The sequence below is a fragment of the Saccopteryx leptura genome, chromosome 1 (assembly GCF_036850995.1).
Source record: "Saccopteryx leptura isolate mSacLep1 chromosome 1, mSacLep1_pri_phased_curated, whole genome shotgun sequence".
Lineage (NCBI taxonomy): Eukaryota > Metazoa > Chordata > Mammalia > Chiroptera > Emballonuridae > Saccopteryx > Saccopteryx leptura.
In genome coordinates this window covers 278,318,096-278,344,372 of record NC_089503.1, presented here as the reverse complement: position 1 = coordinate 278,344,372, position 26,277 = coordinate 278,318,096, and the positions used below count along the sequence as shown (strand labels likewise).

The following is a 26,277-nucleotide window of genomic DNA, read 5'->3' as shown; positions in this document are numbered from 1 at the left end:
ATTAAACAAATATTTCATAAATTTATATGGAACCAAAAAAGAACACAAATAGCCTCAGGATTCTGGAAAATAAATAATAAAGTGGGAGGTATTACACTTCCTGATATCAAGTTATACTACAAGGCCATTGTACTCAAAACAGCTTGGTACTGGCATAAGAACAGGCATATAGATCAATGGAACAAAACAGAGAACTAAGAAATAAACTCGCATCTTTATGGTCAATTGATATTTGACAAGGAGGTAAGAGCATACAGTGGAATAAAGACAGTCTCTTTAATAAATGGTGTTGGGAAAACTGGATGGGTATATGCAAAAAAATCAAACTAGACCACCAACTTACACCATTCTCAAAATTAACCTGTTGAGTACTGAGTTTTTTTCATGCTCGCTGACCCCCGGGAGTGAGTTTTTTAAAAAAAATAAAATTAGTTCTAGCTACAGTTTTATTAACTTAAAATCATTTTTGTTTGATAACCAATTTATGGAAACAAGAAAAACATACATTTGCCTATTTTTAATGTTGCCTTATACATTTTTAAAATAAAAATTTTTGATAATCTTGTATTCTGGATGGTCAGGAGGCATGAGGATGTACATGAACATTCATACTACTCAAAATGGGTATAAAAATTAAATGTTAGTCGCAAAACCACAACATCTTGAAAGAAAAAAATTATTGCCTAATAAATCCTTTGATATCTCTCATAGCAATATTTTTGCCAATTTATCTCCACGGGCAAGTGAAATAAAGTGCAGGATGAACAAATGGGACTATATCAAACTAAAAAGCTGCTGCACAGAAAAAGACACCATGAACAAAATAAAAAGAACCCACACAATGGGAAAACATATTCAACAATACATCTGATAAGGTGTTAATAACCAAAATTCATAAAGAACTTCTAAAACTCAACACCAAGAAGGTAAATAATCCAATTAAGAAATGGGCAAAAGAACTGAATAGACACTTCTCCAAAGAGGACATACAGATGGACAATAGGCATATGAAAAAATGTTCAATATCACTAATTATCAGAGAAATGCAAATTAAAACCACAATGAGATATCACCTCACACCTGTCAGAATGGTGCTCATTAACAAAACAACACAGAGTAAGTGCTGGCGAGGATGTGAAGTAAAGGGAACCCTCCTGCACTGCTAGTGGGAATGCAGATTTGTGAGCTACTGTGGAAAACAATATGGAGTTTCCTCAAAAAATTAAAAATGAAACTATTTTTTTTTTTTTTTGTATTTTCTGAAGTTGGAAACGGGGAGGCAGTCAGACAGACTCCCACATGCACCCGACTGGGATCCACCCGGCATGCCCACCAGGAGAGATGCTCTGTCCATCTGGGGCATTGCTCTGTTGCAACCAGAGCCATTCTAGCACTTGAGGCAGACGCCATGGAGCCATCCTCAGCGCCCGGGCCAACTTTGCTCCAATGGAGCCTTGGCAGCAGGAAGGATAGAGAGAGACAGAGAGGAAGGAGAGGAGGAGGGGTGGAGAAGCAGATGGGCGCCTCTCCTGTGTGCCCTGGCCGGGAATCGAACCTGGGACTCCTGCACGCCAGGCCAATGCTCTACTACTGAGCCAACCAGCCAGGGCCTTGGAACTACCTTTTGATGCACCTATCCCACTTTTAGGAATATATCTTAAGAATACCAGATCACTGATTCAAAAGAAGATATGCATCCCCATGTTTAGTGCACCATTGTTTACAATAGCCAAGATCTGGAAACAGCCCAAGTGTCTGTCAGTGGACAAGTGGATTAAAAAGCAGTAGTACATATACACAATGGAATACTATGCAGCTGTGAAAAAGAAGAAAATCTTACCTTTTGCGATGGCATGGATGGACCTGGAGATTATTATGCTAAGTGATATAAACCAGGCATAGAAAGATAAATATCATATGATCTCACTTATATGTGTAATCTAATGAACAAACTGAACTGAGGAACAGAATTGAGGCAGAGGCAGGGTCACACGGAGCAGAGGGACAGCTGTCAGAAGGAAGGGGGATGAGGGGATGGGATCCGAAAAGGTGAAGGGATTAGTGAAACTACTGTATGTATAGTACATAACACATGGATACAGATAACCAGAAAGGAAATCCCAAAGGGAAGGCAGGGAGAGAGTTAGGGGGTGGGGGGTAATGGGGATTAATGGAGGACACAGGGGTGGGGGTGAGGGCGTTTTATTGAGTGGGACACTTGAATTCATGTTAACATAATAAATTAAAATTAATAAAAATTTAAGAAAAATACTTAAAAATAACATTTTTTTTGAGGTGGAATACAGGGAGTATTAGACTTGACATTACAGCTCAGGAAGGTGTGGTACACTAGAGGACACAGGGCCTACACTGTTCTGTGAATACCAATAAACCTCTAGAGACAGGTAGAAATTATGTTTGTTTTTCTTTCTTTTCCCAAATTCTAAATTATAATAGTACAGTCAGGGCAAACTCTGTCTTACACTAAATCAATGCATGCTCTACTTTTGTGTCCATGACCTGGGTATGAGGTGACTACTGATGAAGTCATAATGATACGTTGTCTAGAGAAATGCAATAACTCTCCATCATTTCAGTTCTGCCAAGGGAAAGAGTATAGGTGATGTTTTCCGGGTGACGAAAATAGCTCCCTCTCCTTTACACACACATACCATTGCCTCCCTGGTCTGCTTTGCTTGGCCACAACGTTTTACAAATGTTTACAAGGAAAATATGGCAACTGCAAATCCAAATCCCATGGCTTTCTGCCAGTGGGACATTAGACAAGTTAACTTATCTGCCTGGCCTCAGGTTCCCCATTAAAAAAATGAGAATAGTGTCTTTTCCTTTCTAATCGGGTCATTGTAAAGATTAAAGGAAGAAATTCATAAACAGTCCCTATCTTGATGTCTCGTGCATAGTAAAAACTCAAAAACAGCACATGTCAGAAATAGCATATAAATATAATTAAATAGACATCTATTATTTATGACAACGCCAAATGAATCTACATTTTCCAGTAGGTTTTATTTTATTACTGTCTCCTAATTTCTTCTCTCTACCTATATCTCTAATCTGACTTCTATCACCCATCAGGGCAGCACTAATTTTTCATTACTTCAACCAACTAAAGCATCCTTTATTTGTAGGTAAAGAAATATAATAAATATTAATGTCTCTGCAATTCCCCAAATTAATAAATTTTTCTTATAAATTTCCCCCAGGACAGGAAATTGTCTGGGCACCCACTCAGCTGATCAGCTCAAGTCCCTGATATTGTCTTCTACTCACCCTGTGAGTCCTACCACATCAGGACATCCTCAGCGGAAACCTGTCTCAGTTGATTTGGAATCTTCCTTTCATCTGTTCTTTGATAATGAGGCACTTGTTCTTCTAGCAGCTGTCCACAGATTACCCCACTAGTCAGTGACTTCTGCTGAATGTCCACTAAGAACAAACACAGTGGGCATTGTGGGGCAGGGGAAGCCAAGTCACAGAGCCTACTCTTGAGAAGTCTTGATCTCAGTGGTCATACAACATCTCATGTGGTTTCTGAGGACCATTATGAGGGACTGAGCTTATGCATTAACAACCAGGCTCATCCAGCAGTGGGGTGGACTAGGGTCTTGTGATTTAATTAATCTTTGCAAACAAAAAGATGACTTCCAGGATAAAACACAGGCGAAAATATGGACACTTGTCTTTTGAAGAAGCTTTGATCTCGATAGTTCTTCACAATATTTGAGAACTAGTTTATGGTAAAACTATAAACTCTGAATATTGCAGAAGTGCTGTCAACCTGTTTTGTCATTATTAAATGAAGAAAATACTTTGTTTTTCTGTGTGTTCCTGGTAGGTAGACCCATGGTTCATATGTCTAGGTTCCTTCTTATCTCCCACCACAGAATAAAAGCTCAAGAAACAGTTGCAGATATTGACTGCCAAATTGTACAGTAGAGGAACATACTTAACACAATAAAGATGACAGCTTATAAAGTGCTTTTCTGTAAAATAATGAAATTATATTTTTGTTTGAATGTCTGCTTTAAATTCTCTGGGTAAACTTTCTATTCAAGTGCAAGTGTCTGTGACACTTCCTGTAGCTCCTTTCTTAGAAAAAACACACTATAACTTTAGCTTCTCAGCTCCTAAATTGATTATTACACAGATTTACATAAAAGGCACATGTAATATACTCAAGTTGTTTCTAATAAGTCATAATTGTGTGAAAGTGTTTTAAACTTTGCATTATTGCTTGTTGGCACAATTAACATATTAATGGCTAAAGTGTCTTAGCAACTGTGCTCATAATCCTAAAAAATGTGATCACAGAACTGGTAAAAAATGAAATATTCTTTGAAATAGGCAATGGAGGTGGGTGGGGAATAGGTTTGGTGGAGAGGAGTCTTTAAATAGAAAAGAATCATAAAATTACTTTTTAAATTTTATGTATACTTAGGCATGCAAAACATGCACTTGAGCACAATTCAAATGCTCCAAAACTGTTGCCCTATTTTGTGTCCCAGAGGCACCAGATTGCTCTGTAAGATGCAATCACTCTTATCTCTGTCTAACAGACATTCCAGATAAATTTTATTTTACAATATCATTTTTTAAGGTTTTGGTTTTGGTTATAGAGCAAATATTTACTTTGAAAAATGGGAAATTTATTTTTAGCATTAGAAGATATATTTCAAAATGTCTAAACAAAGAAAATTATGGTATTCTTATACTCTAGTCTAGAAAGACATTTTAAACTGTACTCTGGTATATCACTGTGTACAGGTAAGGCTATAACTGTCTGTACACCCTATAGCCTAGAATCAGACATACTATGTCATTTCTAATAGTATTTACTCATTAACTGTTTAACCTTGAATATATGCTAGTACCTCAATTTTCTAAAGGTACACAAAATATGTCATTAAAGAGCCATTTATAAATAGATCTATAAATGGTCAGATAAAAATAATTTTAAAAGAACTTATCGACATTTAATTACTTACATATTATAAACCATAAATAAGATTTTATAAAAATTCAAACGTTTTATGAAAACAGCATTATTTTTTAAATTAAATCAAAGGTACATGCATACATAGCTCTAGCTATGGTGCTATCTTCTTTGAGTTCTTGTCAATCTTGCTTTACTCATTCTTCTATGAACGTCATGCTTAATACTGTGCTCAGCACTCTAATCATAGGAATTCATAAATTCTGAACTTAAATATATCAACATTTTGTATACAATGCAAACTTAGTCAGTTTTGTTTGTTGTAATTATGGTCCCACTAGAAAACTCCCTAAGATGCTTAGGCCTAGTATTCCACATGTTACCTTTAAAATATCCACTTTCTTAAATATTGTGACACAAAAATACAGACTCAGGAATAATTTAAAAATAAATTTATTGTACTGTCCCCTTATCCGTTGCATTAAGACCTCTTGAAGTTACTTAACTTCCCTGAATCTGAATCTTCCTTACATAGTTTTTGGAAAGGGCAAATAAATTTATAATTGAGAGCAATTTGAAAGTTTAAACTAGACTACACGCACTGTTTTACAATTATATAGTGTTCATACAATCGCAGGTAGCATTGGAATTTCTACAGTGGAAAGGCCTGTGGAAGTGTCTGCTCCCACCTCCTAAGACACATCAGAAAGCTGAATCCCAGCCCTGGCCAGTGGCTTAGTAGATAGAGGGTCAGCCCAGCATATGGATGTCCCCAGTTCAATCCCTGCTCAGGGCAGAGAGGAGAAGCAACCATCTGCTTCCCTTCCTCTCACTCTCCCCCTTCTCTCCCTCTTCCCCTTTTGCAGCCAGTGGCTCAATTGGTTTGCACATGGCCCCAGGTGCTGAAGATAGCTATGCTGGAGTGCATCAGCCTCAGGTGCTGAAGATAGCTCGGTACTCGTGCATCAGCCCCAGACAGAGTTGCCGGGTGGATCCTAGTTGGGGCACTTGCAGGAGTCTGCCTCACTATCTCCCCTCCTCTCACCTAAAAAACAAAAAACAACAACAAAAAAAGCTAACCCCAGCAGAGGTAAAATGGCTTGCTTTAGATTACAGAGCTAGTTTGTGGCAAGGGCCTATCTTCCTACTTCTTCAATGGCTTCTTGGCTCTACTTAATGCCAACATGTTGATTGAAGTCAGTACCTGAACTTGACCCAAGGTCTCTATTCTTCTCTCTATGCTCTCCAGGTGATTATGTCGACTCATATAACTTAAATCCGTCTCCCACCCTACCTCACACCACTCTCATGACTGACAACACTGCGATGGCCCTTGTGGTCTCTCCTATATAAAAGCCTTGCAAAAGGCCATTCCCGTGTCCAAGGGAAATGGCTCATGCCAGACACAACTTTTGCACAGAAAGTCCCAGCTATGCCTCAGCCCCCTCCACTTTCTGTCTATGAATTACCCCTGTCAGAGCATTAGCTCACCTCCAGGTTTTAAGCCCATGACAGAATTGTTCAACATGCCATTTTAAAACCCAGCTAAGGCCTAATACAGTGTAGGTACCCAAGTAGGTACCCAATAAGCAGAAGTTACACTGACTAGAAGAGAACTACATTTTTATCTTCTCCATATTCCTATTGTTTGTACATATTGCTGAAAAATAATAACTGCAATGGAGAGGAAAATACCATTCTATATCTCCCTGAAGGAAAGATGGCTATAGCAGGATCTCCCCACTCTGCTGCAGACATCACCATTGAGATAAAAAGTTTCTTGGAAAGCTCAAGTCTTGTTCTGTGAGAGAAAACCTGTCCCTTCCTCGGGTACATGGCTGCCCCTGAAACACTCTCAAATAAAGGCTTGACTCTCTCCTACTCCACTTAGCTCAGAGGTGGTTTAGTGCTCTCTTAGCTACCTTTGTCTTTAGATCATTACCTCTTACCTTTAAAAATGAACACAAAACCAAATCCCCTCCTTCCTTTGCTCAGCTTTCTGTCCTTCATTTTTTTTTTTTTTTTTTTTTTCAGTAATGGACGTCTTCTTTTCCTACAACACATCGGAGCACTCCCAGGGAAGGAAAGCTCTGAAACGATACTGTCCAGGAGGCCATTCGGTGACTCAACTCTTACTGGCACCTCCCCCGCATCGCATCGCCACCACACACGGCCTCCAGCCTCAGAAGGCCCCTACGGTTTGGCCCCATTTGGCTCCGCCCCTCCTGCTCCTTCATGCCTTTCCAGGCCCACTTTCTATCCAGCCCAGACTGCAAGGTGTGTCACTTCCCACACTCTCCAGCCAAGACCCTCTATGCAGTCACTCTCTGTCCTTTCCTTTCACTCAGGTAATCCCCAACTTGTGTCAATACGATCACTTGCTGTCCTCACTTCTGGTCAGACTGACTCGACAGTAGGGTTGGGTGTCACTACAGTCCGGTGGTCTCTAACCCGGGTTGGACGTGTCTCGGCGGTTCCTTTCCCCACCGCTGCAGGAGCCTCCTTTTGTCCACTAGGAGTGAGGCACAGGTCAGCACTCTGTTCAGCCCTCTATCCCAAGCTTCCTCCTGGCACGAAATGTATTTCCTCTCCTTCCTTCCGTTTTCCTCGTGGGGCACAGATCAAACCTCTTTTCAAATGCCATCTGCTACTTACAAAGGCTTTTGTGAAAACCGAAGAAAACGATGTGGATTTAAAGAAATAAATTTAACCATTGATTCGTAGAGAGTCTTCTGAATAATCTTTCAAGTTTTAATCATCCGACTGCGTAATCTAAAATAAAGTCTGCACGTTTCCACTTGGGGGGGAGGGGGGGTGATTCTGCTCAGGACTGCTAAACCTGTTTCAGCTCTGCACTTTCTGGGGCGCATTCCCTTGCTCTCCCGGCCTTTTTCTGAACTCACTTGTATGTGAACTTGACTGGAAGCTCAAGAGCAGCTAGCAGCTACAACTGATTAATCACAGCTGACTCGTTCTGCAAGGCCCCAGGGCTTGTGGGAAGGGTTGGGAAAGGAGAAAAGGCGGGGCCATGCTGTGGGTGCTCTCTCTTACCGCATGACAAAATTCGCTTCATCTATTTGACGGCCACAGCCACTCTTCTTCAGAATCCCACCATTTCCCACCACCGCACACTTCTTCAAGGGCAGCTGGAATGGGGTTGCCTAGCAACAGAAAACAAGGTGGGTTTTCACTGCAGAGAACACACAACTGCTCACAAAATCATTGTTTACAGCAGACCCTTCGGAGGAATTTGACTGAAGACTGGGCAGAATGAAGGGAACATGGAGAATGATGCAAGAAGTTTGTGAGGTACAAACTAACCTGTTCCTTTGAAATAAAAATAAATACATTTTAACTCTCTAAAGGATATTTAAATAAACATTTTTTTTCTTGTATCAAATTAGCAATGTGCATGGTAGTGTCTGCTAGAAAAAGAAAAGAAAAATCCAAGCTACACAGAGAAATCTTTTTAAATTCAAATGAATTCTATTCCCCAATCTGAATGCAGTTTCATTCATTCATATAATTGGTCATAGTCATTCAATAAACGTTGCTGAGCATTTCCCATGCTCTTGCAAGGATACAGAAGTCACAGGCCTCAGGATTCACAATTTGGGACATGAGGAGAGTGACACATATACTTACGTAACAGACTGCAATGTAATGCTGAAACTGTTATAGGAGAGGTAAGCTCCAAATGCTGTGGAAAATCCTATAGAACAGTAAGAGGCTGTTCTGCCAAGTTGACTCAGAGAAAGCTTTCTCACTTGAGATGAATCTTAAAGGATGAGCAGTTTGGCCAGGCAGAGAAAACACAAAGACACAGAAGTATGCTGCGAGGCCCTGGCCGGTTAACTCCATCAGTTAGAGCATCCTCCCAAAATGTCAAGATCGTGGGTTCCAGCCCAAGTCATGGCACATACAGGAGACAACCAATGAGTGCACAAGGGGAACAACAAATGAATGCCTCTCTCTCTCTCTCTCCCCCATTTCCTCTCTCTGTATCTATAAATAATAATTTTTTTAAAGTATGCGGCAAGCCAATGCTGTGTTCATGAGCAACTGAACACTCTAGGTGGGTCTGTCTAGAATTTAGGAACAAGTGACTTGTAACTGAACCAGACAGCATGTGACTTTCTTTCTGCAAACATTGAACTGGACTGCAAAGAAAACGTTCACTGTACCTGAGTGTTCCCTGAAGTGCTATTTATAGTACCAGGGAATATCAAAACCCAGCAATAGCCCCTGGAAGTGAAATGTGTCATTCGGTCTTTTTTAGCTAGATCAGCAAGAAACACCAGATACAGAATTTCCTGCTTGCTAAAACAATGCACAATGGTTGGAGATCTTTGGGAGACCTTCCAATATACATAACTGGTACATAAAATAGCAATAGTGATGTTAAGTAGGCCATCCTGGATGAAGCTGAAGTAAATAACACGGATAATACTGAAAGAATAAATGCAATAAACACCTAAATGTATACTATACAAGCCCTGTCTAGTCATAGAATAACTAAACCAGAAAAAAATTAGAGAAATCTCTCTGTCTTCATTAGTAGCTTAGGTTAGCTCTTAATGCAACACAAGAGGACAATATCACTTCTGTGGTTCCGAGTATGTAAAAGGGACAAACCAGAGTTATGAAAACACAGTCGATAAAGATACAATATGAAAAGTGTAAAGTCTAAGCATTTGTCAGCAGTTAAGAATTCCCTGCATGACCACAACAGAGACCAGTCCAGTGAGCTCCAGAGCAAGACACACACAGGACTGGGCAGAGGCCAGGCCTCTCTCACATTCAGGGTGATTCAGGATGACCTGTGGCATTTTTCTCAGTCACTCCTGAAAGAAGGGTGTGAAATCTATATTTGAGAGGTTAGTTAGTTCTAGCAATTGTTAGATATAGCTTTAAATATTTAGCTCGTTGGCTGTTCATTTATTGCACAAGTACTTACTAAGTGCCTACTATTTCAGGAATTGTCTTGAGTAACAAGAAATAAATAATAATCCTGGTTCCCCTGGAGCTTTCACTGGAGTGGGGATATGCATGACAATAAATGTAAATGAGTAAAATAAGCAGGATGTCAGGTGGTGGCATGGGCTGTGGAGAGAGAAAGAAATCATTGGCATTAGAGGATCAGGAAATGCTTTTGAAGAGGAATTGCGATTTAAATAGAACTCTAAGTAGACATGTGAGCAAATCCCTAGAGGTTGTGAGCCTTACCGGTATCAGTGGGAAGCCCTCTGTAGACCCTGAGGAGGGAACATTGTTGGGGTTTGAAAGGAAAAGCAAAGGGCCCACTGTGTCTGCAGATGAGTAAGCAAGGGAGACAGGAGTGGGAGAGGAGATCTGATGGGGAGGTAGGAGGATAAATTCTATAGGGCCTTGTAAGGTCTGTTAAAGACTTTGAGTTTCGCTCTAAGATGAGAATCAAGCCACTGAATGAATGGTAAGCAAAGGAATGGCAATGTGCCATATTCTGGAACAATCACTTGCTGTTTTGTGAACAGGTCATAGGATGTCATAGGCAGAAAGAAAGAGATCAATCAGGAGTCTTCCTGTCACAAGAGACTAGAGGTTTTGGTAGTTTGGACTGGGGTGACAGCAGTAGGGTAGTGAGGTGTAAGCAGATTTTGGAGATATTTTGGAAGAAAAGCTGACTGGATTTGCTGATGCAGTTGAAATGGTAGGAGAAAAAGAGGGAAATCAAGAATCATGCCAAGGTTTCTGGCTTGAACAACTCTAAAGATGGACTAGCCATTTATTGCGATATGGGGATGACAAGTGGAGCAGACTTTAGGAGAATGACCTGGGTCACTTACTGGCCTTTTTGGCTAAGATCAAGTGTAGGAGAGTGACCTGGAGCTTAATTTTAAATATGTTAAGTGTGAGAGGCCCACTAGACAGTTAAACAGCAATGTCAAGTAGGCAACAAAGAAGACAGAAAACTGGTCTTTCCTGGAGACAGAAAGTTGGGAGTGATCAGTAACATCAGGTACTTAACCTTAGGAGACTAGACAGTGAATGAGTGCAGACAGAGAGGAGATGGCTAAGACCCGAATCCTGGGGCACTCCAAGGGACTGAGGACAGGTCAGTAAAGGAGACTAAGAAAGAGGGGCCAATGGAATGGGAGAAACCTCACTTCGTTCTCCTCTTCACGTGCACTCCACACAAGACAACTAAGCACTTAGAGCCAGTGACCTCACCACCAGCACAATCATGCCTGCTCACCTCCCATCCCATAGACATAGCAAGATGCCTTGAATGCAAATTACACTGCCTCTCTAAGCAACTGAGTTAACCACCCTCAATCACTAATTGTGTTAAAGTCTGAACTCACCTTGGGGGCAGGGGAGAAGTTAGGAGGTGCATGGAGGAAAAGAAAAAGGCAAACCATGTAGATAGAGAACAGGATTAAAGAATGTCGTGATAACTATATTCACAGTGATACACAACATTTTGGTAAAAGCACCTCTGATTACAAATTATGTTACAACAGTTCTTGAAAGAAGATACCTTTGAGGCATGCCTACAGTGTGAAAACTTAGCATCGTGCATTGAAACAAAATCAGAATTGAAGAATAAAAAAATATTCTATAGAAGCGCAATAGAACAAGAGCAGAGATTAGGAGGCAGGTATAATGTTCTTGCATCCAGTTATAAAAAGTAACCAAACTAAATCTAGGCTTCTAGGAAGCACAAGGAAGCCAAAAGGTTTTGAAATCCCAGCAGCAGCCCACTAGGATCCTATCTAAATATAACCTTTCCTAAGCCCTAAACAGATGGGAGGAGGCGCTAAGGCACACAGTTTTATGAGAATTGAACAATAGACTAAATCAGATTAAGCAGACCAGTAGCCAATTAGATACCCTTAATTTAAAGAATTTAAGCAACTAATTTATATTGTTAAACACTCTCTTGCTTTTGAAGATAACACCAAAGGACTCCATGTTTTAAATTTAACACACAATATATCAGATTATATCACATATAATTCTCACTGTTTCAATGTATAGTTCTCAGATACACGGGATAACTTTTTCACCTACCTTGTTCTAGATTCTTCTTCCTCTAGCTTCCCTCTACCACTCCCTGTTCCTGTTTGACATACAACCTACATTTCATGTTTTTGTGCTTTTATACTTGGGGAAAAAGGAGAAATGCCATAAATACTTTTGAATAAACATTGCTTTATTGTTTAAAAAGGGGGGGGGGGGAGCCTGTCAAGCTAAATTTCGCTGATTTTGTTACACATGTAACTACACCTTAGCTAGAAGAGTTGGCACTTTTATTTTTACACTTGACAATTCAAAATTCTTTGCTTCTGTTTGTTTGGCCCTACTACACCCTCCAAATTCTCATCTATGTTGGAAGGGGGAGCAAGTTTTCCTTGTCATGCAATACGGTTTTAAAGCTAGTGAAATTCCCAAGCCATTCAGTATTTAGAACACCATCAGTGTCACTATCAAGAAAAGGAATCAATGTCAGTGTTCAGTGTGGGTCTCAAGTCTGCATAGATAAGCAGAGATTTTGATTTGCAATTCTTCAGAGTGGCCTGAAAAGCTGTCACTAAATGCCAGCTACTATTAGTCATGATGTCAAAACATAAGCTTGCCCTTATTGATGAAAATCTCAAGTTTTTGTCCATAAGAACATGAACTCACACATCTAACTGCAGTTTAACCCATTCATTTTTATGTACCCTCACCCACATATCCACATGGACTCCCACACATAATTAAGCTCCACCGACACACAAAATTTAATTTCTCCCCCGTATGTTAATTATATCTTCAACCTAGGCATCTAAATACACCCCCTGCCTCACATCTAATTACAGCCTCCTTCTTATGAATGTAATTACACCATGCGGCCACCCATCTAATTATGCCCTCCATGACATATTTAATTGTATTGCCCTGCTTAAGGACCTACTTACGTTTTAACCAGTGCATCAATTAAGCCCCCAGCCCTTTAACAATATTCTTCAGAGGCACATATCTTTATCTTTGTACCTCACTTTATTATTTCAGCCAAGGATTGGCAACTTCCCACAAACAAATTCTTAGTAAGCATGGCGCCCAGCTAAGCAGGCAAAAAAATGACAAGGTGCAGCTGAATCAAAAGCAGCCTTGGTCCCTTCCAGAATATAAGCGAATATGTATTTGTTTTTTGAGTCACCTAACTAGCCCCTTGGAAGTCCAAATTAAAATTTCAACTGTTTTCTTACTTTGTATGTGGAAATATTTTCATGATGAAAATATCCAGTAAGTGATTTACTTTAGAGACAAATGCTTCTCATTACAGATATCATTGAACACTTGAAAAAACATTACCGAAAACTTTGCCTGGAGATATATATTTCTTTGCCTGGAAATATATATATTTCTTATAGACAAAAACTTGAGATATATATTTATAAGTACTGATTACAGATATTTGCACATTCCTACCATCTTTGAATCCACGAAAACAAATTTCCCAAACACTGCTGCTCTAATTTGCATTCTCCATTCCACTAATAAAATTGAGATTTTGAAAGGATAAGGGCAGTATTAATATTCTTTGTACACAGGATGCATCTCTGAAAATTGAAAGATGGGGATATTTATATAATGGGTACTACTTTCTTATTAAAAGTTTTACTCAATCCATTACAAAAAGTAATAAGCATTACAAGGAGTATTATGTATTTTTCACATATAATCTGTCATTCTGCATATAATCTCCGGAAGCCAAATATAACATCAATTCATGTGACTATTCAAAAGACTTATTAAACATAATCCATTCCTTGTTAGCTGAAATTTGTTACTAAGGTTGTTTCTGACTCATGAATGCCAAACAGTACGGAAGGCTATGACTGAAGGCCAGAGATTGGTCACATTTCAAGAGTTCTCAAAACCATGAAGTGTTTTTGTTTGTTAGTCTGTTGGTTGGTTGGTTGGCTTTCAATTTTATTGAGTTTTAGAGACAAACATTGATTTATTGTTCCACTTATTTATGCATTCATTAGTTGATTCTTGCATGTGCCCTGACGGGGGATCAAAGCCACAACCTTGGTAGAGGGATGGTGTTCTAAGCAGCTGAACTACCCAGCCTGGGCCTGTGCAGTGTTTCTTCATGGTGGAGAGAAAAAGGAAATATAAAGGACATGCACAATATTTCAAAGGTAGAGGCCAGTGGTTCTCAGTAGGGAAGCAGAAAATGGCCACAGCAGCAGCAGAAGCTAAGCCTCATGACACAGCTAAACTTTGTACTCTCAACACCGGAGGTAGAAGTACCCCTGAGGGATCCTTTTCCTGCAGAATCAGACCCTGAGTCTTCCTGTGGGTGAACATGCCCTCGAGCCAGCCTGCCTGCATCCGAGTCCTGACTGGCAAGCCATTTAGCCTCAGCCCTCTCATTTGTAATAATGGCACCCGCCTTGCAGTTGTTGTGAGGATTAAATGGTTCTGTCTGGCACAAGGTAAGTGATCAATAACTGTTATTTTTATTTTTAATAGGCCAACATTTTCTCAGCCTAGAGCTCTTGGGGTCAATTTTGCTTATCTCTTAATATTATCCTAACACTCCTCTGCAGAAGCTCTTCTGTCCTCCTCTGTCCACCCTCAGTGTAAATACAGAGCGGGGCAAAAGTAGGTGTACCACTGTGCGCACAAATACAAGAATAAACCTTGTGTTTCACGTGCTCACAACTGTACTCCTACTTTTACCCCGCCCTGTATTTAAAAAAACGGCTCTCAACTTAGTCAGCTTCTAGTTCCTGCCTAGCGTCATCCTACACTCTCATATACCAGTTATTCTTCTAAAATGAAGGTGATGATGGTATCACAGGTGCATGCCAATGTCCAAACACATCAAATTCTGCACATTAAATATGAGCAGTTCTTCAGATATGTTATCCTTCAAAAATCTTTAAATAAATGAAGGCTAGTGCAAACCACTCCCCAGAAAAAGAAATGTATAGAATGTACCATGTTTACCCCTTTCCACAGACAAAATGACTGAGACCTTCATTGAGACACTCAAGACCCAGCAACACCCCAAACTCCCTGCTCATTCTTATCTCACTCCCCATATTCTCTCCACTCGGTTTTATTTACCTGTGTTTCTTCCAACACAGTCTAAATTCTTTGTGTTCCTACTTTTGTTGATGCTGCTATAATGCTTCCTCCCTTACTTCTCCCCACCTTCCCAATTCCATCGTCTATCTAGCAAACTATTCTTCATCCTTAAGATCTGTAGAGTGTCTGCAACTATTGTGTTCAATAAGATCCCCTACAAGTTCAAGGAATGCTCAAAAATTGAAACAGATCAGAGGAACATTAAAATCCATTTATACTCAATGAGTCATGAGAATTAGGTATTAAGCAGTGCACAGTGGCTTGTAAATAATGTGTGGAATCAAATCAAATCATTTTTTTCAATACTTCAGAGACTTTCAAAGTTATTATCGTTGATGTTATTTTGTTTGTTTTGCAATGATAGTCAAGATCATAGGCAGAAAAACCCCATTAAACAATAAAAATATTTCTGAAAGTGATACTTAAAGACACCCCAAAGAATTCGATGGGGGCAGAAAACCACTCATCTAATCAAATTCCATTTTTTTTTTTTTTCAGAAACAAAGAACTCCAAACATCAAGCACATTTTAGTTAAGAACGTGTGGCAGGTATTTATTGACAACCAGCCATGTACCAGTCACTATGTGAGGTGTTGGGGCAAAAACCCAGACCCCTAGCTTCCTGTTGTTCCACTAAAACGTAGTATGAATTAAGACATATGTTCTGTTTTCAACTATAAACAGTGTGCAATTATTCAGTAACACAGCATACTATTACATCGTTAATCCGATTTAACTAAGTACATGAACTAGCAGGGCCAGGATCAACTGCCTTCTAATTAACCATTAAATTATAAACACACACAAAGCATTGTCTCACGCATAATGATTCCATTTTGCAATGAAGATATCAAGCAGAGGGTATTCTCTCTGACAGGACCTGGCTCTTGCTGTCCCCTCCACCCCACCCCACCCCCGCCCCCGGCCAACTGTACACACACTATCTGTAACCCTTACTTGCCAGATAGAGGAACAGGAGTTTCCAGAGCACTCTTTCTTCCCAGCACTGCTCCCTTAACCATCTCCTCAGACTCCCCCACACAGTCAGCTGAGTTTTATAGCCTCTAGGTCCCCCAATCACACTCCTACCTTTGCTTTCTATAATTTGTTGTGACATGGTTTCAAGTGTCCCACTCAATATAACGCCCTCTACACACCGCATCGTGCCCCTCAGGCCCCATGCAGTTTCTTTCCACCCCATTTGCTCCCCTTTGTCCTCCCTCCCCCTTTCCCTCTGACTATTCTACCCTGTTGTCTGTACATATGTGTGAGATATATACATATATAGTATGTATATGTATATGTATATGTCTTTGCCTAATCCTTTTACCTTCTTTTATCCTGTCCTCTCTTTCCCCTTCCCTCTGGCAGCTGTCCATCTGGTCCCAGTGACCCTGTCTCTCTTTCTATTTGTTCGTTTATTGTGTTCATTAGATTCCACATATAAGTGAAATCATATATTTATCTTTCTCTTCCTGGCTTACTTCATTTAGCATAATAATCTCCAGGTCCATCCATGCTGTCACAAAAGGTAAGATTTTATTCTTTTTTATAGCCATGTAGTATTCCATTGTGTGAATGTACCAGTGCTTTTTAATCCACTCGTCCACTGACAGACACTTGGGCTGTTTCCAGATCTTGGCTATTGCAGACAATGCTACAATAACATGGGGGTGCATTTCTTCTTTTGAATCAGTAATTTGGTATTCTTAGGATATGTTCCTAGAAGTGGGCTAGCTGGGTCATAATGCAGTTCCATTTTTAATTTTTTTAGGAAATGCCATACTATTCCACAATGGTCCCATGAGTCTGCAACTCCCACTTTTTTTTACTTCACCCTACCTGCTTGGGTTACCTTTTCTTCTTTTTTTTTCACTGTGTGACCCATGTAGATCGAAATCCCTTTGAATCCCTTTGAGTATATTAAAGACTTATACTCTTGGTCCCACTTCAGCCCTCTCGAAACAGAATATCTGGGCAGAGCTCAGAAGGCTGAAGTTTCCCTGCACAATTCGTGTGCAAGGTCAATTTTGTGACCTACCATATTCCACCAACTTTATACACAATCTCAGGTCCTCCCTTCCCCAGAGCTTTTCTTGACCAATCTCGTATTCTGGGATCACATCCACAATCCTGCCCATTGCCACAAAAGGACTAGAGCACTCATTGTCACTCCCTCTAACCAGATACTCTAGACACTCAGCAGCTGGTACCATTTACTAGCCACCATCTGTGAACATGCTCGAGTGCATAAACGACGTCTAGTAACTCTTACTGTCCTCAAGTATTATCTATCATGACCAGAGTAAGTACATAGATGTTTTTATTGATTAATTGATTGACCCAGAAATGCCAGGAATATAAGCCAAGAAAGCAAATGTCTTCACTTTTTCAGAACCCTGGTATGAAGATTAAGGATACAATGCTGAGCTAAAAGAGTCTAGAACACTAGAGTTGCAAAATCAGATATTTACAGAATTCAGGCAGAGATCATAAGCTAGTTAATAAAAGACAATAGGGAGTGCTAAGGACTGTGGTTAACTAAGGACAAATGATCAAACCAAAAAGATCAGAAGCTGCTCATGCCCTGTTCATGGGCATGGGACCCACTGCTGCTAGATATTCTGATTTTTCTTTCCAAGTGATACTAAAAACCCACATTTTTATGTGAAATCTCCTAGTTTTTAATATTGGCAAATAGAGTTCAAATGATTTTTTCAAAAAACAATAAAAGCCAAACATTTCTGAGGGCCAATTTGGCTTGCTGGTAGCCAGTCTGCATTTTTTTACGCCAGAACCCAGGAAGGCCCTGGCAAACATATTTATTCAGAGTGGGAGTTTAGAGATGAGTGTAAATCTTAAAGTGTTCAAAAACATGTAGGAAAATACATGCTTTAGAGAATTTTTAGCCAAAAACTGAGAAAGACTCAAATGAAATAACAGTTCCTTTCATAAGGCTGTGTGAAAAATTCAGGATTCTGAGAGACAAATAATAGAGCAAAGGGTCCTTGAAAAGTCTCCCCTGGCCGCAGGGAACATTGAAGACAGTTCCCAATGGGAGAAATGGGACAAGAGACTGGGTCTGTTTCTACTCACTGTGATTCTCTCAGGAATCAGCACAATCCCTATCACGCAATAGTAGTTGTTCAATAAATACTTGATGAATGAATAGTTGAGCACTTGCTTTATACAGAATCATTAACATTTTAGAAAGTCATAGTTTTGCTGACAGCAGGACATAGTTATTTGGATGACAACTATTAACAATTATGAAAGGGAACTTCTGATGTATAAAATCCTTATGTTAAATTTAATTTCAATTCTGATTTTATTTTGTAGATTCTTGATTTAACCAAATTGTATGAGTCATATAGAAGTACTATATTTTTTTCTGAGTTCATAAATATCACTGGCCTGTGAGTTTAAATAAATCCTCCAACAATCCCAATCTCAGGCATCTGGAAGCACCTGAAAACTATGGTTCCTTCAGTTCTTACTGAACTGGTGTATTACAAAGTCTATGTCGGGCTATAACCAAAAAAATCATAAGTTATGGGTCTGGAGTTGACAATACTTTGTGAAGATACTATCACTGGAATAGATTGGACCCAAAATGTATATAAAATCAGAGTAGACCGAATCCTAGGAAGAGAAAAAAATTGAAGCACAATAATCCAATGATGTATATTTTATATATATTATATAAGCTGTTAGCCAGTGCTTTAGGAATAGCAGATCAGTTCAGGAAAAAAGATTTGGAATGCATTTAATTTGCCATTGCCTTTTTCTCAGCACCTTTTTTTCTGAACAGAGTTAAAACTCTGAGTCTAGGTAGACAGGAAAAATGAAACTTAGCAAGAGAAGCTCTGCACATTGTAGTTTCTGGGTATAAGACGTTGGCTATCATCAGAAAGCAATTCTGTGTCCTCTGCAGTCAGCAGATTGACCTGCATTCCACGTACCCTACTGTGGCCACCAGACTCGCCCTGCTTTTCTGACAAGCTGCTAGCAGATGGTCTTCAGTGACAGTGAGCCCAGCATCTTTCCTTCCTGAGCCTCTGCTCCTTCCCGTCAGCCCGCACAGAGCGAGACCCACGAGAGGGTAGGAACTTAATGTTTTTGTCTAAAAAATTCTGTTTCATCAGGCCTAATTCTCAACCTCTACATACATCCTGGGCCCAAATCTGGGACATCTATAGATCCAGCTTAAGCCCTGGGAAATGTGGGTCCATCCGGCTTTCGGAGAAGGATTTGAGGAGTGGTCACCCAAAGCTGTGGGAATACCTGTGTTTTCCAGCCCTGGCTTTGAGACGTGGCTCTGGTAATTTGACTTCTAATTTTTAAAACATGGCCCCAGGTTGTCTTTCCAATTGCCCAGTGCCCAGCTCATGCCCAGTTTCAGAGCTGTGCTTCCGCCTTGTTTTTAAAACAGTCCCTAATTTTAACCCCAATGCTGGCAACCTCCTCTTTGTTCCCTTGAAGTTCTGACGTGATTGGTTTCCAAAGTCTCTGAAAGGGTGGGGCCCTGCTTTCTTCTAACGAGGACCTCCTGGAAGCTTCCAGTTGCTAAAACTGCTAAATTAGTGGCTCGGGATTTGAAGTCAATTGTTGAAACTGAATGTCTGAGTGTAGCTCCTGTTCTCCTCGCTCCTTATCTCTGAGTTGTGCACACGACTGGCACATCCTGTTCATCCTCGTTATCTTCTGCTTCCTGCTAACAGTGATCTATGCTGAGAATCTAAATACCCCTTCTGGCTACTGACTGGACTTCCTTTAACCCCCCACAGCTAAATTCCCTCTTCTATCCTATTCTTATCCTACCCGGCCTCCATTCTGTTGGGCAGGTCTGCTTGAAATTTCTCAACCCTGCAGACAACAGGGTGTGACTAGTCAAGTCATGAATGATGACAAGAATATTGTGCAATCCACCATGTGATCGAAAGATTACAAGTCAATGAGCAGAAGAAGAGTGAATAGATACAAACATTTAAAAAGTTCTCTTTAAAATACAAATGGCCAACAGATATATGAAAAGATGCTCATCTTCATTAGTTATTAGAGAAATGCAAATCAAAACTACAATGAGATACCACTTCACACCTGTTAGATTAGGTATTATCAACAAGACAATAGCAAATGTTGGAGAGTCTGTGGAGAAAAAGGAACCCTCATACACTGTTGGTGGGAATGTAAAGTAGTACAACCATTATGGAAGAAAGTATGGTAGTTCCTCAAAAAACTGAAAATAGAACTACCTTATGACCCAGCAATCCCTCTACTGGGTATATACCCCCAAAACTCAGAAACATTGATACGTAAAGACACATGTAGCCCCATGTTCATTGCAGCATTGTTCACAGTGGCCAAGACATGGAAACAACCAAAAAGCCTTTCAATTGAAGACTGGATAAAGAAGATGAGGCACATATACACTATGGAATACCACTCAGCCATAAGAAATGATGACATCGGATCATTTACAACAAAATGGTGGGATCTTGATAACATTATAGAGAGTGAAATAAGTAAATCAGAAAAAACCAAGAACTACATGATTCCATACATTGGTGGGACATAAAAATGAGACTAAGAGACATGGACAAGAGTGTGGTGGTTACCGGGGAGGGGGGGGGAGGGAAGAACGGAGAGGGGAAGGGGAGGGGGAGGGGCACAAAGAAAACTATTTAGATAGAGGGTGACGAAGGACAATCTGACTTTGGGTGATGGGCATGCATCATAATTGAATGACAAGATAATCTGGACATGTTTTCTTTGAATATATGTACCCTGATTTATTGATGTCACCCCATTAACATTAATAAAAATTTATTTATAAAATAAAAAAATAAAAATTTCTCTTTACTCATTTATATCTTTTTATTCCCTGACCAAATTAAGCCACAGAAAATGTCCATGTTAATATACCTCTCTGTAAATTAATCAGATGTACCTTTATACATTTAAGAGATATATAATAAAGTTAACAAGTGCAAATGAGAATATCAATAGCAGAAATGAGACAGAGGCTTCCTGGTATGAAAACAAACACTCAGAACTATATCAAAATAGGATGGAAATTCCTCTATACACCTGGAACTTTGTCAGTAAGAAAGACCAAGATAAAGAAACTAACTGAAGAGAAAGAAGAATGACATACCATCATTTTCTGCAGGAACACACCCTGTGAGTCACTAAACCAAAAAAGATAATGTTATGTAGAACATGAACGGCTCCTGAAAAACGTTATTGCTCCATCTGACCCACAGGATGATATGACCCAGGGGTAACTGGTGTCATGCACCCCTTCCCATTGTTCCCAAAAAGCTACAAGCCTGAGCCATAATCAGTCTTTATACAAACTGTACACACGGTCAAATATTTTAGAAAGCTCTATACCATGGCAAGATAAAGCATTTGTTACATTTAATTTTCATTTTGTTCCCAACCATAGATGACCTGTGGATTTTTATTAGAGAAGTGTCTTGATTTGTAAGTATTTTCTAAGTTTAAGAGACAAGGCATCTTATAGTTGACCTTCAGCTCCTGCATGGGGCAGCTCCATTGTCCTACCTCACTTCTAATCATTCTTTTCTTTCCTATCTTCAGATATTTGGAAGTCCTGTGATGAACTACTCTTCTCATCTCAGTTACAGAGCAATTGAAGGATAGTGGATATTCATCCATTATTCACATATATAATCTTAATTCACTGGAAATAAATTACCTTATAGCACTTTGAGTTTATCACACTGATTTTCCATCTATAATGATACAAATGTACAACTGGCAGCATCTGTAGCATTCTCCATTACTACTTTGTATTTCCCTAAGTACCAGACTCAGGAGACCTATCTCTTCTCCCATTAATTGGCCTGGAAATTTTTATGGCATCCCTTTTTTTTTTTAATTTTTAATTTTATTTTTTTATTTTATTTATTCATTTTAGAAAGGAGAGAGAGAAAAGAGAGAGAGACAGAGAGAGAGAAGGGGGAGGAGCAGGAAGCATCAACTCCCATATGTGCCTTGACCAGGCAAGCCCAGGGTTTCGAACCAGCAACCTCAGCATTTCCAGGTCGACGCTTTATCCACTGCACCACCACAGGTCTGACTGGCATCCCTGTTCTATTGGTGTCTTTTTCCCCATTGGTTTCTGGTATCAACAAAATGCCAAGGAACTACATATATGCCATAAATGATGAGGCAGATATTAACAGTAACATTATTATATGTTTGTATATTGCATTCATTACAAAGCACTTTTACATCCATAATCTCATTTTAACTTCATTTCTTATAATAATATTGAAATCTGAAGACCAGGTGTTAATAGTCTTGAGTTGAAAATTTATAAAATTCAAGCTAAAAACAGTTACATGACTTGTCTGGAATCATACATGTCATCATAGAAAGGCCAGGTCTAAAAGCCAAATCTTTAGACTCCATTCCCTAGATAGTCTCTAATATTGACCTTTGGTCAAGAATGATAAGAGTAAATGACATGAATTATTTAATGGTGGTAAAATCATGTTCTGGATTTCTATAATAAAGAAACAATGAGCAAAGAGTACTTCTGCTTTCCTTTGAGAACCTAGATTTCTCTATTATAGAAATCAAAATAGCCCTGGCTGGATGGCTCAATTGGTTAGAGTATCATACCAAAACATGGAAGTTACTGGTTCGATCCCCAATCCGGGCACATACAGGAACAGATTGATGTTCTTATCTCTCTTTCTCCCTTCCTCTCTCTCTAAAATCAATAAAATAAACATTAAAAATAAATTTTAAAAAAGTTAAAAATATATATCAAAATAATATAACTGGTTTTATTTGTCCTTTTAATGTGGACCACTAGGGAGCTCAAAGTCAATGGAAACCATAGTGTTATATAGGCTCTTATAGCCTGCATATCTATATTCTATTTTTTTTCTCAAATAGCTTCAAAAGAACTGTCTCCATTTCTTTTAACAGTTTTCATATAAAAGGGGGAAAACTTTAAAATGCTTTCAAGGTGACTGAGTGATAAAAATAAACAACTGATTCACTAGAACCCACATCTTTAAAAAAAAAATAACAAAGCTTTTGATCAGACAGTCCAAGTTTCATACCCCAGCCCTTCTACCTTCCTGCTCTAAAATATTCAATAAGTTATTTGAACCTTTTCAGTCTCAGTTTCATCCATGTAATGAAGACAGTAATAATAACCACATGAAGTTGTTGTAAAGATAGAGTGATTAACGTGTGAAGAAACTGAGGCAGACAGTCTAGGTCGCCACATGTAGTGCATTTATCTGGAGCTGAAACACTGAAAGTCCCAGCGTCTCTTGCAGCTAGATGGGTTTATGTTATTTAGTCCTGACCAATGACACATTACCAGGAGTCTGTCCACATTTCCTCTTCCTACTTGAACCCTGGACCAAAACTAGAGGATCCTTGGCCATCAGTTAGGGATGTTCGAGTAGAAGGACAAGAGCCTGGGAGCTTGCTGGCACTGTGTAGCTATTATCCAGCCCTGAACTGCCCACATCCTAATTTATTATTGTTTGAGATAAATAAGCATTTATCTGTTTGGTTAAGCCCCTGTATCAGGTTTCTGTTATAAAGCAACCAAATGTTAGACTGACAACATGAACCTAACACATGCTTAACAAAGATTATTTGTTAATAATCTTTAACAAATATTAGTTCCCTTGAGTTTCCGTCTAATAAAAAAGATATGTGTTTGAGAAAATGATTCTGATATAAGTTAAAACACAATCTACCAAATGCTGTAGATTATATAGTATGATCCAAAGTTCCTTAGGGGAAAAAAAACTAGTGTGAGATTCAAGGATATCCAGGGGCTCAGAGGACTCTATTAAGTACACTACTATGAAGGGGAGAGAGGTGTATTTTCATTATAACAAAGACACTTTGACAAAACTACTTCAAAATGCTCTGCTGGGTTTTTTTATGGGCCAAGAGCATTCTAAGTCCAGTTCGAGTAGAACATGACGAGTTGATGACGACCAGAAGAGCTGGTAATCAGTGTCCATTTGGGATTCATTAATGATGTTTTGTGATTCTATACGTATGACCTTGGGTGACTATCCTGAGGAAAAATGGCTAGTCTAGTTTGTGATTTATATCACATGACTAATCAGCACAATGGAAAAGAATGATGACTTAACCATGTTTTTAATACACCAAAAGGAAATATTTTCCAAATGATATCAGCACATTTTTGCTCCTCCCTTGCTCATTTCCAAGGAAATTTATGCTCTTTTTAAGCATAAATGCTTAAGGCCAAAATAGCATTTATTCACTAATATCTACAAACATGGGACCATGCAGGCTTAGAAGGGATGGTTCTTGGCAAAGCAGGAAGGAACTATCTCCAACCCAGGAGATCTAGACAATAACACTGGCCCCTCCACACACATACACACAGAATAATCTGAAAACCTAGTGAGGGTTAAAATTCTGCCCTTCATGCCTAATAATATTCAACAAATATTTCACCAAAATGTAATGACAGAGCCATTTGGAAACAGCTGCATCAATATGTCCTGCTTGGTCTTCTACAGTTCAAGAAAAGGCACTGCAACTGTCCAGCCCCGGCGGGGCATGAAAAGGACCCTTGGAAGTATGGTGGCAAAGAGATAAAAACAGTGATAATGACAGCTAACATATATTGACCATTTAGGGGAAAATTGTAATAAATAATTAAATAAATATATTAAAATACATAATTAAATCTGTAATATGAAACTATACATCTGAGTTAGAGAATGAATGATATGGCATGATTTTGCTGAAACTGACAGTATTGAGCCTAGCTCACTCACCTCATTTCTGCCTAATAGGCACATACACAACTTTCTTCCCACAGGGCACATGAAGGATGTATATCAACTAACTAGCAACTTAGCTTCCTGATAACCAGAAACATTTCACTAAGAAATAAATATTGTGGCCTGATCAGGCTGTGGCACAGTGGATAGACTGTTGAACTGGGACATGAGGACCCAGGTTCGAAACCCCGAGGTCGCCAGTTTGAGCGCTGGCTCAAGCACGGGCTCACCAGTTTGAGTGCACAGTCACTGGCTTGAGCCCAAAGGTCCCTGGCTTGAAGCCCAAGGTCACTGGCTTGAGCAAGGGTCACTTAAGTTGCTGTAGCCCCCAAGTCAAGGCACATGTGAGAAAGCAATCAATGAACAACTAAGGTGCCGCAATGAAGAACTGATGCTTCTCATCTCTCTCCCTTCCTGTCGGTCTGTCCCTATCTGTCCCTCTCTCTGTCTCTGTCACACACACAAAAAAAGAAAAGAAATAATAATATGGTAAGAGTACAGAGATATACTGCATCCTTTTTGTTGATGCAAGCTGATTTTCTAGGATTTCCATAAATTAGTCATTTCAAAATCTCAGCAGAAAAATGCACACATAACTTTAAAAAATCTACTTTTTCAACAGGTTCAGCCGTTTGTGTTGACTGCACAAACACATATTGATGTAGTAACTTCTGCTTCCTAAAAGAAGCATTTTTTTCTTTATCATTAAGAAATGGTTCCTTGGTCTTTCAACTGGCACAACGAGGCACAGAATTCCGTGCACGTTCTTTAAAAAGAAAATGTTCCCTGCTATCTCACCGCTGCCACTGACAGATAAGATGGGAAGCTAGTTTGCAGTTCTTTAACCTGCTCTTTTCTTCAAATCTGTTTTCTAGCACAAAGTCAGAAGTCAGTTTAGATGACTGAAAGCCTTCATGTATACCAAGCCTATTTTGGATTTCTTTAAAATATTTTTCATTTCATACTGAGTTGAAATCAGGTTTTGAACAAACAGTATATGGTGGATTGGCTTGTTCAGCCTCCAGTCCATTCTTTTTCTAGCTCCTGGGTGAAGCTTGATTTAAAAACTACCTGTCCTGGATTGGTAAGCAACTATTGTTCCAGATGCAAATTAATCTTACCCATTAGAAGTATGCGCTTGAGGGAGATTTGGAACTAGGGCTGAGTTGGAACCCAACTCCGGCCCTGTTTCTGTTAGAGGCAGTGCTGGCCACATTAATGGCAAGGACAGCTGGGGTTTTTGAATCCTAAAGCACAATTATGGCAGTTGGTCCTTGAACTAAGTAATTGCAGAAGCAACATCCTGACTCTCACGTCTCCATTCTTCTAATGATTTTTAAATGTCTAATTCCCAACATAAAA

The 26,277-nt window shown here is 39.4% G+C and overlaps 1 protein-coding gene across 1 annotated transcript in view; it reads right to left on the bottom strand.

Annotated features, from left to right (window-relative positions):
- Positions 1–26,277, bottom strand: part of ST8SIA1 (ST8 alpha-N-acetyl-neuraminide alpha-2,8-sialyltransferase 1) — a 188,737-nt gene that overhangs the window by 69,720 nt on the left and 92,740 nt on the right. Inside the window, exon 3 of the mRNA XM_066354596.1 lies at positions 8,006–8,115. Coding sequence (XP_066210693.1) covers positions 8,006–8,115 — 110 coding nt within the window. The remainder of the gene's footprint in view (positions 1–8,005; positions 8,116–26,277) is intronic.